This window comes from Cibotium barometz, chromosome 22 (genome assembly GCF_041138505.1).
Source record: "Cibotium barometz isolate CiBa-2024 chromosome 22, ASM4113850v1, whole genome shotgun sequence".
NCBI classification, from domain to species: Eukaryota; Viridiplantae; Streptophyta; class Polypodiopsida; order Cyatheales; family Cibotiaceae; genus Cibotium; species Cibotium barometz.
The window spans coordinates 29,650,916-29,664,878 of NC_141067.1; the positions used below are offsets into that span (position 1 = coordinate 29,650,916).

Here is a 13,963-nt window from a genome sequence, read left to right on the forward strand (position 1 = left end):
TTTAGAAATTGAACCTTCCATGAGCTTAAGCGTTTGTAATATCCAAGGAGCCCATTCTCACCCTCTCCAACAAAATGAATGAATGAGGATAGGTCTATGAAAGGTGGAGAGAAATTTGAAGAAGGATCATTAGGATATAAATACCCATCAACCCAAAGATCCACATTACAACAATGACTCTTCTGTCTTCTTTCTTGCTTCTCCTATGCGTTTAGACGTTCTTTTCTGATAGGTGCATATTCATTCAAGATGCAAATATGCAAGTCTGCATTCCTCACTCATGATGAATTTGAGGTGTTTGTTATTTCTGTGAGTGCCATAGTAGACACAATGGAAGATGGTAGATAGCTTGGATCCCGAAGAGAAGCTTGGAAGATGGTTGTAAGGTTCCCCCCCTTCCAAAAATAGGGGAAACACTTAAGATAGTCCACTAAGTCTTATCTTGGAGAAAATTTTTTACTCATCGACACCTTGACCATGTAGAGATTCAAGGATACGATTCATAGGTAAGACCTAGTTCTATCCCACAGGGGGAGCGTGGTCTTCTAAAAAAATCAAATCACCCATAGGATAATTTATCATAAATTGGGCAACTATTAGTCTTCATTCCTAGAGACAATGCTTTTTTCCTCATCCATACAAGGTACAGCTGGCCGCTGGCCTAGTCTTCTAGAATAGAATTGTCCGAGAATCTATTTATCTAACGTAGGGCTTTCACTTAATATGTTGGAAAGCTATCCGACTAATCGGGTCCACCCATCCGTAGGATGGTGCCGTCGGGGCATTCCATCCTCCCACTTTCCACCCTACTCATGCATCAATTTGTTTTCTAATTAATCCTACCACACTGTTTGACATAAATAAACATGTTCCTTAATTAAGGCCCTTTTCACAAGGTTTGTTAAAACAGCCTTTTTTCATAATACAATAATGCCAAAGATAAGATTTATAAAAACAAAGTCTAAACATGGATCAATTTCATACAAGCCAAACTAGCTCTCTTATTCTTTTCCTTTATACCGCCGATGATCTAGAATTCGGCCTTCCAGCCTCTACACGCTGGGCAAAACCCTACGGGACCATACACCTCATCGTCGGCCACTGGCGAGGACTCAAGCCGGCCTGTCGCACTCTCAGGCTGCATCGCTCGATCCTCCCGCCCCTCAGAGGGGTGTCTGCGCACTAGGGTGGGCTAATTCACTGCACTAGCCTAGGCCCTCAGAACTAGGCAGCATCACAATCACTCGCCTCAATCGGCGAACCTCATTCTCCCAATGGTATGAGGGATACCATGGACCAACGCTAAGCCTTACTAACGTCTCCGTCGTCTGACTATACAAGCACAAGAACGGGGCAGTGTCAAGGCAGGGAGAAGTTATACCTGTACCTTAATTTAACCAAGATAACAATCCATTTACTCACTAAACCATAGGACTAGGATCCATGTCACCTTCTTAAGAAAACAATTCTTTTCACAAAGATTTTAGCATTTCAACTTGAGATTGCGAATAAGACATTCTTTATTAAGACATATGCTATTGTTTAAAAGAATACAAACTTTAAATAGTAAGTCAATCAAATAGATCACTATTAACAATTAATAGAGAAGCCGAGGCCATACCTCAACCCCTAAGAATGATATATAATTGAAAAACAAAATATGTATATACCTTATAGAAATTTATCGTTTATCGTTGCCTTTGCTCGTTAACAAGAGCTTTAGAACTTGACATATGAGAATAGAGTCTTCTAATACCTTCTCTTACGATTGAGATCATCCAATCATCCCCAAGCTTTATCTCCTCTTACTTGTACTGTGACCTATCTCTCTTTCTAAGGTCTATGACAAAATAGCCTTCTCTTATAGGGCTTCGGCATACTATTCCTTCTCTAAAAGAAAAGCTATGGAGTTTTGGTCTCTTCCTTCGAAAGACCATAGCAATCTAAGCTTCTTTTCTAAGATATTAGATAAGAATGAAGGGATATATACATCTCAAACTCTAGGATTACCTTGAGGCTACTTGCTGTCTTCTCACAGTTTTCTCTATGTAGAGACCTTGACAGAAACAACAAATTGTTTCGACCATAAGTCTCTGATAAAAATTCAGAATATGGTCATATAACCAGTCAAAAGAACGGAAAGGTATCTGGTCTATAAGCCATCGCGGGCAGAATAGGTAAAAACGTCTGTATATAGCCACAAACGTGCCATCTTTAGAAACGCATTGTTTTTCCACATTTTTAGTATGCATGGACTCTAAATGTGTAAAAGTACTCTAAATATGACCTCTTATCACCTAAACTCGAAATTCTATTTTTGGGAATACTTATCTCTTAATAGAACTATTCTTATGTTCTTATTTCTTTTAGGATTTTTAGAGCTAATATTTTTATTCTAACACTTTCCTAATGTTTCTAGCCTTGTTGTCTCTCTCTTCTCTAATTACACTCTCTTTCCTTATTGAAATCTATATTAAAAGAGACACATACATACATGGCTTGGGACTCGGGAGGGACCTTACAATCTCCCCCACTTAAAAGATTCGAGATATCCTCATCTCGCGAGCTGGGATAGTATCTAAGTAAATCCTCCTGTCTCTTTCAAAGTGGTGTCCCCACTAGGTAGAAATCTTCTTTTATCTAAACATTATTCCGAGTCCCTTATTTCATGTGGGAGAAACAATTGTAAGGTTCCTCCCTTCTAAAATGGGAGAAACACTTAAGATAGTCCACTAAGTCTTATCTTGGGAAAGATTTCCTATTCATCGACACCTTGACCCTGTATAGATTCAAGGATACGATTCATAGGTACAGGGAGAGCGTGATTTCCTAAACATCAAATCACCCATAGGACAATTGATCATAAATTGGGCAACTACTAGACTTCATTTCTAGAGACAACGCTTTTTTCCTCATCTGATGCAAGGCACAGCCGCTGGCCTAGTCTTCTAGAATAGAGTTGCCCAAGAACCTAATTATCTGATGCAAGGCACAGCCCCGCTGGCCTAGTCTTCTAGAATAGAGTTGCCCAAGAACCTAATTATCTTGCATAGGGCTTTCACTTAATCTGTTGGAAAGCTACCTGACTAATCGGGTCCACCCGTCCGTAGGATGGTGCCGTCGGGGCATTCCATCCTCCCACTTTCCACCCTACTCACGCGTCAATTTGTTTTCTAATTAATCCTACCACATTGTTTGACATAAATAAAGATGTTTCTTAATTAAGGCCCTTTTCACAAGATTTGTTAAAACACTCTTTTTTCACAATACAATAATGCCAAAGACAAGATTTATAAAAACAAAATTTAAACATGAATCAATTTCATACAAGCCAAACCGGCTCTCTTATTCTTTTTCTTTATACCGCCGATGATCTAGAATTCGACCTTCCAGCCCCTACATGCTGGGCAAAACGCTACGGGACCATACTCCTCATCGTCGGCCGCTGGCGAGGACTCAAGCCGGCCTGTCGCCCTCTCAGGCTCCATCGCTCGATCCTCCTGCTCCTCAGAGGGATGTCTGCCCACTAGGGTGGGCTAATTCACCGCACTAGCATGGGCCCTCAGAACTAGGCAGCATCACAATCACTCGCCTCAATTGATGAACCTCATTCTCCCAATGGTATGAGGGATACCATGGGCCAACTCCGGGCCTTACTAACGTCTCCGCCGTCCGGCTACACAAGCACAAGAACGGAGCAGCGTCAAGGTAGGGAGAAGTTGTACTTGTACCTTAATTTAACCAAGATAACAATCCATTTACTCAACTAAACGGTAGGACTAGAATCCATCTTACCTTCTTAAGAAAACAATCCTTTTCTCACATAGATTTTAGCATTTCAACTTGAGATTGCGATAAGACATTCTTTATTAAGACATATGCTGTTGTTTAAAAGAATACAAACTTTAAATAGTAAATTAATCAAATAGATCACTATTAACAATCAATAGAGAAGCCGGGGCCATACCTCAACCCTAAAGAATGATATATAATTGAAAAACAAAATATGTTTATACCTTATAGAAATTTGTCGTTTATCGTTGCCTTTGCTCGTTATCAAGCGCTTTAGAACTTGACATATGAGAATAGAGTCTTCTAATACCTTGTCTTTTGATTGAAATTATCCAATAATCTCCAAGCTTTATCTCCTCTTACTCATACTGTGACTCTTCTCTTTTTCTAAGGTCTATGGCAAAATAGCCTTCTTCTCTTATAGGACTACGGGGGGGATACTATTCTTTCAAGAAAAGCTATGGAGTTTTGGTCTCTTCCTCCAAAAGGCCATAGCAATCTTAGCTTCTTTTCTAAGATATTAGATAAGAATGAAGGGATATATACATCTCAAACTCTAGGATTACCTTGAGGCTACTTGCTATCTTCTCACAGTTTTCTCTGTGTAGAGACCCTGACAGAAACAGCAAATTGTTTCGGCCATAACTCTCTAATAAAAACTCAGAATATAGTCATATAACTAGTCAAAGAATGGGAAGGCATCTGGTCTACAAGCCAGCGTGGGCAGAATAGACAAAAACGTCTATATATAGCCACAAACGCGCCATCTTTAGAAATGCACTGTTTTTTCACATTTTTAGTATTCATGGACTCTAAATGTGTAAAAGTACTCTAAATATGACCTCTTATCACCTAAATTCGAAATTCTATTTTTGGGGATACTTATCTCTTAATAGAACTATTCTTATGTTCTTATTTCTTTTAGGATTTTTGAAGCTAATATTTTTATTCTAACACTTTCCTAATGTTTCTAGCCTTTTTGTCTCACTCTTCTCTAATTACACTCTCTTTCCTTATTGAAATCTATATTAAAAGAGACACATACATACATGGCTTGGGAGGGACCTTATAATCTCCCCCACTTAAAAGATTCGAGATGTCCTCATCTCGCAAGCTGGGGTAGTATCTAAGTACATGGACTCTAAATGTGTAAAAGTACTCTAAATATGACCTCTTATCACCTAAACTTGAAATTCTATTTTTGGGAATACTTATCTCTCTTAATAGAACTATTCTTATGTTCTTATTTCTTTTAAGATTTTTGGAGCTAATATTTTTATTCTAACACCTTCCTAATGTTTCTAGCCAAGGTGTCAAAAAGTCTAAAACTTTTGGTTATAAGTTTTTATTAACGGTGGAGACTTTACGTTAAGTTTGACGAGGCTTTACAACAACACTCATAGGGTTAATCATGATGCGTGCAAGCTGCCCCATGTATTCAACAGCCTTCACTTTATCTACACCAGGCATTGGAAGCAACCACTACAAGACAATGCTGCCATACACGCGTTTCATACACGCGATAAATTACGAGCGCGTGTATGGTCGCGCATGTATTTGAATAGAATCGGGCGCGTGTATTTTGGCATTTAAATTCGCGTGTATATTTGCATTTATCAACACGTGTATAAATGCGTTTATATACACGCAGTAATACACGCATCTATACACGCTGCTATACATGGATTAATACACGCATGGTAAAGAAAAACTGAAGAAAAATTGAAGACAAACTGAATTCCTTTACAAAATTAAGAACTATTTTCTTTAAACCATCTCATAGTACATTACAGTATACATCATTACACAATCCCACTACATGCATTTACAACAATGAAATATATTCAAAAATAAATCAGGCATATGAGATGATAGAAATGTCATCAATTTAGAATGTACAGTGACGGATTGGTTAGGGTTCGATCTCATCTTCAATAAGATCCATCCTTGCCAACATCAATATCCATTTGATCAATTTGTAAGGCTACGATTAAATTTATTCCACTATCGATATTCTGTACTCCATTGATAATGGTATCGATGTCCTGATCATCCTCATCAACATCACCATCATCCTCAATGGTAGGGTCATTCTCATGATCATGAGAAATGGCACGCTCATCCTCATTATCATGATCATCTCTTATTTCTTGATCATCAATCACAACATCTTCATTGGCATGTTCGACATCATCTTCATTGCGGCTTGTTACATCCTCCATATGCTCCATATTAGTGAATGTATTATACATCACTTTGGAACGGGGATGACGTACCACCATTTAATGTCATGCACCATTGGTAGATAGATAACCTACTCAAATACACATAGTACAGTAATTAATTAGCATATCAAAAGTCAAGGGGTACGCGAGCTTAGATATATATGTACATGAAACACATTAGTAAAAAAATGCATACCTGCTCACATTGTTGTGGCAATACGAGCCTATCTTTCTTTGTTTGCCAAAACTTTGTAGAGTCAATAGTTACATAGCCACTTGCATGGCATTTTATCGTTGCATCAGGCCCTTTTTCCACCACGTTCATTTGCCATTTGACATCCAAAACATACACAAAGAAGCGACGAAAGTCAAGCCTAAATATGTCTTGGATTATGCCACAATAATCATCCATTTTTCCATTAGCTCCCTCAAAGCTACTAATGACACTGCAATCTTGTGTATTTCTCTTTTCATCAATTCTTTGTGTTCGAAAATGCTTGCCTTCACACCATATAGCATTGAACATAGTGCACTGGACCAAAATAGAAGCAATATTTGTGTAAGCAATGTGAATAAATATTAAAAGCAAATCACTTACAACTAATGCAAAACATTAGTTCTATGTACATTTAACATGCATCCTCGTGCATACTCCCATTCTTCCGCCGTGATATGCAGCCTCTCGTCGCTCTCTGCTCTCTCCATTTCCTCATGCAACCAATCAACATGGATATCATTCAGAAGTGTTGCTAGATGCTTAGGGTACGCCTTCCGAGAGCCATGTTGCCTCCGAAAGAGAGCTCTTTCTGCTTGCCTTTTTGTCTTTGCATCCTCATATCTTGTAACCCATCTGCTCATCACATCACTATTAAGGATACAAGTGAAATTGAGATCATCAATCAATGTTCTGTCAATTACTTTACTCTGTCCTTTTCCTTGAGGCACAATAGAGGTCATCCTCAAGTCCTCTTCATTGCTCCATAGTCATGGCAAAGAGCTGTCCACCTGACCAAGAAATTCTGAAATATATACAAGAGACTCTTGTATCAACCAACCCTCGGCCATGCTTCCTTCAGGCCTTGCACTTTGCCTCACAACTTAGTCTTTTACGGTCTTCATGAAGCGCTCTAGGAAGAACATCCAACGTGCATGCACAGTACCACATAAAGCGATTTCGTCCACTAAATGCACAATGAGATGTAGTTGACTTGTGAGAATGGTTCGCGGAAAAGTCTCCTCTACCAAACCACCTCCACTGCCATAACACGCGCATCATCCAACGTGGCTGGATCAATTGCTTTGGAACTAACATATCTGAAAAATAAATAAATAGTACATTATACCTCATGCACGTTCATTTTGCAAGGTATAATGAAGAGTGATCTGACATGGGTTTTACATACCTCACAAGCTTGCCCATCTTATAAATACATTTTTTTAAACTCTTATTTGCACAATGGTCGATGCTAGTAGGTAGTATGAACTGCACACATAAGAGCACATGTATGTATGGTTTATGGCATTACAAAATTTAATTTCAACGTACAAGACTTGGAAAACACTTACTTGAAGCATCTTGTGCCAATCGTGGGACTTCAACCCATATAGTTTCTCAACGCCTCTTTTCTTAGTGGTTGTAAAGGCTCCCTTCAATGATCTCATGCATCCAGTGGGAGTATGCAAAGTGGTGATGGCCTGCTTTACCTGCTTTTCCTCTTTCTTTGATATAATCCATGGTGCAGGCGGAAGACGAACGTGCCCACCCACCTCTCGTGGCCAAGCTTGACACATACATCCTGCGACCCGCAAGTCCTCAGTCCTCATTGACGCATGCATGTATGCGATCATAATCCAATCCTCCAAGAGATGTCACATAGCGCCTCGCTATGTCTCTTGAGGTGGGTAGTCTATTTCCCTTTGGAAGCATGTTTGATAATAGCCTGCATTCAATATCATCAATTATAATTAGTCTTAAATCCTAAACCTTAAACTACTAATTTAAATTTGTAAGTTAGAATGCTTACTTTAATAATGCGTCAAGACTTGCATTGCTCCATCCATAAACTATTTGTATATTGAGTAGTTCAAGTGTAAGTTAGAATGCTTACTTTAATAATGCGTCAATACTTGCATTGCTCCATCCATAAACTGTTTGTATATTGAGTAGTTCAAGTGAAGCACGTAAATTAGAGAATGTGCACCCTTCAAACTCCGGTGTCGATGAAGCCTTGTAAAGATGCTCTTGTTCCATATCATCGTCGTCCATACCTTTGGGATCATCCTTAAAAAGATTCCGCACCATATCATCAAGCACTTCCTCTTCCACAACTTCGTGGGGTGCAGGGCTATTGTCATCCCTTTCCCACTCATCTCTCACAATAGATCCCGAAGCTCCAGCATCATCTCGTCGATGCTTTGCGTGCTCTCGTTGCGCGTAGGGCACCATGTTAGGGTGTGGTACTGCATCCTGCTTCAATTAGAGTTTATATATTACAACTCTATTAATTTAATTTGGATACCATGAGTCATTTGAATACCATCAATTTACATCTACTCACCTCTAAACCTGTTTGATTCCATTCTCCATACATGGAGATGTGATTCAAGGTAATTCGACGTGCTCGTACAATGCATCCTTGACATCTATTACACATACATTTGATCCGTTGTCCCAACCACACATCGCGATTACGATGACGCATTGTCTCATCTTCCCAAGAACTGCTTGAAGAGGTTGATGACATCTTATGTACAAACCAGAAAACACAAAATCATAATATGTTTTTAATGAAAGTATAAAAATCGTGTGTATTAACGCGGCTATTTCCTAAAAATTACGTGTATTAACGCGGCTATTTCTTAAAAATCGCGTGTATTAACGCGGGTAATTCCTGCAAAACGCGTGTATAAACGTAGCTAAATTATCATACACGCGAACATACACGCGTTTATAAACGCGACGGTCTGTTTAAACTAAAAATAGCCCGCCTTTCCCAAATAAAGATTTTGAACTAACATATCAACACTGCTTTCGTTTTCGCCTCTTCCAACAGAAACGAAACCTAAGTGCAAGGAGGGAGCAGAGAAGGAGCACACACGGGAGGAAACCGAGCAAGAAAGAAGACTCACTTTTTCAGAGGTGAGTCAGTTTGTCCTTTGCCTTGTCTCCTTCCTCAGATTTGTTTATGCTATTTTCTCTTTGCTTTTTGGGTTTGTCTCCGTCCTTTTGCTTTTGTGTACACGATTTTGGGTGAACGATTCTGACAGGGGCAACAGTGGTCCTTTTATAAGGACCACTTTGTCGGAGGTCGGTCCCTTTCAAAAAAATTTTTGCGCAGGTCGCATGTAGAAGCGCGTGTAAAAGCGCGTGTATCCTGTCTGCAGAGTCTATTCACGCGGATATACACGCGTTTTTGGACGGGTGTATACACGCATTTTTTGACGGGTGTATACACGCGTTTCTGGACGAGTGTATACACGAGACTGCGTTTCTTGTTTCTTGGTTTGCAGGCTGATAGGTGACTTGAATGATGATATTTGTGTGAGTCAAGAGACAGCCCATGATGTACATGAAGATTATTTTTGCAGGTTCTTTATGGATATTCCAGGTTCTTCATCCGATCCATTTGCGTACAGCAATTGGCTGATGGAGATGCTAAATCATTTTGGGCACCATCCTGGTCCAGTTGAGCTTACAGAGTATATGTATGCCCATCCCCCTCCTTCCATGCCTGGTGTCTATACCCCTACCGCGAGTATCCAGGGCACTCCAGTGCCGTCTATGTCTACGAGTCCGACGAGACGGCATGCAGCTTCTCCTCTTCCACGTCCACCGAGGAGACATACCTCGTCCCAGACACACTCACGCACACCCTCACAGCCCACCATCACGTGCTCCCTCAGAGCCACCGTCACGTCAGGGCTCACAGCCACCGTCACGTAGACAATCCCCTAGTCGTGACTCCACCCGCAGCAGTAGGAAGAGTGGGAGTGGAGGATGCGGCGGGTGCTTTGGTGGGGAAGGTGGGGGAGGTGGGGGAGGTAGTAGGGCACACGGTGAGAGAGGAGATAGAGGGAGAAGAGTTAGAGGAGACAGTTCGGAAGAGGAGGAGATGAGAGAGGTGGAGAGAGTGATCTGCTATGATGTGACGGATAGGGGCGGGATAGTGATGGATGCGAGGGAGAGGGAGGTAATGGAGTACATGCGTGGGGTAGTATCAAACTCGTATAGAAATTGTTTTATTAAATTTAAAGATCAAAATAGCCGATTAGTTGGGGAGGTGATAGAGGCTGTACATAGTCGGTACCCCAATCCCCCATATGCTACATTCTCGGATGTATGGGAAAGGACGCGAATAAGGGAGATCTTAAGTAATAAAAGATCTCACCTTAAAAAACTCGCGTACGATGACCAGCTAAATGTAGCTGCGGGTGGCTATCCTGTCGAGAAACCTGCCACTGCGCACAAACGCGAGTGGAAGGAGGCAAAGAAACGAGCAGAGGGTGGCGTGAAGAGCAGGCAGCATGTGGAGGCACGACGGATCCAGATGGAGACCATTGGATCTTCGCATTTCGGATCTGGCGGTGTCGAGTCATGGGAGGCAGAGTTCGTAAGTATCTTGCCACTTTATTTGATTGTTTACTTAATTCATTGATTCTATGATTGTTTTAATCTTACAAATTGTGTTGATTATGATACAGCGACGGGTTACGAGGAGGAAGCCCACAATCCACGATACTGCGTATGCTCGCCGGCATAGCAGACGTGACACGTGGGCCATCTTCAGAGCCGAGGGACGTATTACGGACGCGCAGTTTGAGATGGCCATGAGACCATACGGTCGACAGGTACTTGAAAATTCTAAACGAATGATTTTGGTTTATTGAATTACATATATATATACTTATATACTATATATTACTTGAACAGGCACAAGCTGCTGATGATCCACCCGCCGCCACTGCAGAGGGTGGACGTGAGCACTACTCATCGGACATTCCAACCGATGTGAGCTCATCTGAGCATGGAGGGAGCACCGAGTCATCATCTGGGTCTGAGTAGTACTCAGACTTATAGTATCACATTCCATATTGAGGATGTGGTTGTATATATTTTTTTGTAAACTGAAGCCATGGGCTACTTCGAGATATGGACTCCCTTGTATATATGTGTGAAATTTTGATAGTAATATTGAATCGTGAATCGATAGTATTACATTCATGTCTGTCTTGAATCGTGTATTGACAATGTATGCATTCATGTCGTTCTTGTCTTAATCTCCCTCGTGCATATGTTCTTCGTGGATGGTCTAATGCACAAAAAAAAATAAAATCCAGAGAGTGTTATTGGGTGCTGGAATGCTGAACAGTATTCAGGCACCAAATAGCACTCTATGGATTTTTTTTTGCTCTCTGTTCGCGTGTATAAACGCGTCAGAACTGCTAAAAATCGCGTGTATATACGCGGATAATCTGTAAAACACGCGTGTATAAACGCGTCAAAACTGAGAAATACGCGTGTATAAGCGCATTTAAATTAACAAAACGCATGTATAGATGCATGTATCAACGCGTCTAAATGCATCTGAACTGAACAGAACGCGTGTATACACCCGTGTATGAGCGCGTCTGAGCAGTCCTATACACGCGCTTTTACACGCATGTCTCTGGCCGCGATGATACACGCGCTGATACACGGGCCTGCTACTTTTTTTCACAAGTCATTTTTAGCGGCTAGGAGCACGGGTATGAGCCCGATCCCTTGTAGTGAACTCGAGAGCTTGCACAAGCTTGGCTATGATGAGAGCCAAGACAGTGAAGGCCATGCGACTTCCAGGACAGCTTCTTCTCCCGGAACCAAAGGGAAGGAACCTGTAATCACTTCCGAATGGCTCAATTTTCTCATTAATGAAACGATCCGGATTAAACTCCTCTGGATTATCCCGAAACCTTGTGTCATTGGCTATTCCCCATGCATTTACAACAACTCTACTACCTGGAGGAATATCATAATCGCCCAATTTGCCATAATCATGATTTGAGTGAGGAACTAACATAGGAATGGACATGTGCTTACGCAGAACCTCCTTCACAACTGCTTGCACATAAGGTAGCTTTCCTATATCATCTTCCTTTATGCGTGCTCCTTCTCCAAGGGTGCTTACCACCTCTTCAAATATCTTCTTCTGTACCTCCGGGTGGTTTACCAGCTCTACCACAGCCCATTTGGTTACCGCTGTTGTTGTGCCTAATGCTGAAATGCAGTCACAAAACTTAGTTCTAGTGTTAAAGATCCTCAGGAGACGGTAACCAAAGAGAGTGCATTCCAACATACTAAATAATTGAAAGGGGTATCGTCCAGCTTAATAATGGGTCTTGTACAGGAAGAGCAGAGATGACTAGAGTGAGCTCACCTCCAACATTGATGTTCTGGAGAAGGTACAGCACGTTTTTCATGCTGATCTCGCCTTTCATTTCAGCATCAAGGAGGAAATCCACACCGGCTTTAGTACTGTGGCCGGTGGTAGCGGCGCGTGACCTGATCAGACAAAAATTTAGAAGTTAATGTTGCTACAGGCGCCATTTCACAAACACAGCAAGCTGTAAGTAGCCATGGCGCAGTGTGCTGATCGATGAAGACCTCCTTGAAGATGCGATGCCTCCGCTGATTAGCTTCCTTGACCTTGCTGATATATGATCGGAAGAAGGGTCGCAGCACGGGGAAGAACTCTGCGACGTTGAACTTGAAGCTCTGTGCGAGAATGCCGTTTTCGGTGTTGGCCTTCTCTATGGTCACGTATGCCGGATCCTCCAAGCCCTCGAACCTCCGGTCGAACGCCATCCAGTAGAGCATGTTGTAAATGGCGAGCTGCAGTCGGCGGCGGACGATAGAAACAGCGCCGCCGGAGGTAGCCCCGGCGGCGATGTCGGCCACCGCGACGTCGATCTCATCCTCCCACGCTCCAACACTGCGGCGAAAGGCCTGGGTGCTGAAGAAAGGGAGGGTGGCCACGCGCCTCATCTTGCGCCAATGGTCGCCGTAGTCGGAGAACACCATGTCCTGGCCGTAACCGCTTGTCATGCCTACAACGAAGTTGGGAGAGCGAGATCCAAACTCGCGCCCACGAGTCTGAAGGACCTCCATAGCGATCTCCGGGGACGACACTATTACCATGTTGCACCAGCCCAGCCTCACCATGCAAACGTCCCCATACCTCTCGCTGACCTTCCTCAGCGTTTTGGGCACTATCACTCCGCCCGGAAACAGAAGCCAGCTGCCCAGGATGGGCCAACCCCTCGGCCCCGGCGGCGCCGTCAACCTTTTGCCCCCCGAAAACCACCAGCCAACCGCCACTGCCACCACAGCTGCTAGCGCACAAAGCAAGCATCTAATCGACAAATCACAGCTCCCCTCTGAGAATCCCACATTGCCCATATTCTCCACGCATCGATGAAGTAAGTATCGCTTTAAAAAGGCAGAGAGCGCTCAGTTTACCGCCCACTAAAACTGGCTCACCAGTCACCACCATCCTAACGTTCAGGTTCTTAACAGCTTTTGAAGGTCCCAGCCAATGGCTCGTCAAATCTACCACCGTCCTAACGTTCAGGTTCTTAACAGCTTTTGAAGGTCCCATCCAATGGTTACTTGATAATAAAAAATAAAGTGCATTCTTTCGAATTTTGAAGGTCCCCGGCCAATGGTTACTTGATAATTCAATAAGCAATGGTCCATGTTTTTGAAGGTCCCATTGGCCAATGGTTACTTGATAATTCGAAATAAAGTGCATTCTTTTGAAGGTCCCGCCAATGGCTACTTGATAATTCAATAAGCAATGGTCCACTGTTCACGGAAAACTCACAAACAGTGAGAATGAAACTGCAAACATTTGGGGTTCACTTATAATTGTAAAATTTATAATTTTTAAAAAATTACATAAGTTGTGACC

General features: G+C 42.1%; 1 protein-coding gene across 1 annotated transcript in view; it reads right to left on the reverse strand.

Annotated features, from left to right (window-relative positions):
- LOC147626517 (taxane 2'-alpha-hydroxylase-like) overlaps nucleotides 1–13,452 on the reverse strand; it is a 28,691-nt gene extending 15,239 nt beyond the window's left edge. The window contains exons 1-3 of the mRNA XM_086816826.1: nucleotides 12,677–13,452; nucleotides 12,431–12,555; nucleotides 11,790–12,270 (exon numbers count right to left, since the gene is read on the reverse strand). Of these exons, the coding sequence (XP_086672952.1) occupies nucleotides 11,790–12,270; nucleotides 12,431–12,555; nucleotides 12,677–13,452 (1,382 nt within the window). The remainder of the gene's footprint in view (nucleotides 1–11,789; nucleotides 12,271–12,430; nucleotides 12,556–12,676) is intronic.
- Between the last annotated feature and the right edge of the window lie 511 nt (nucleotides 13,453–13,963).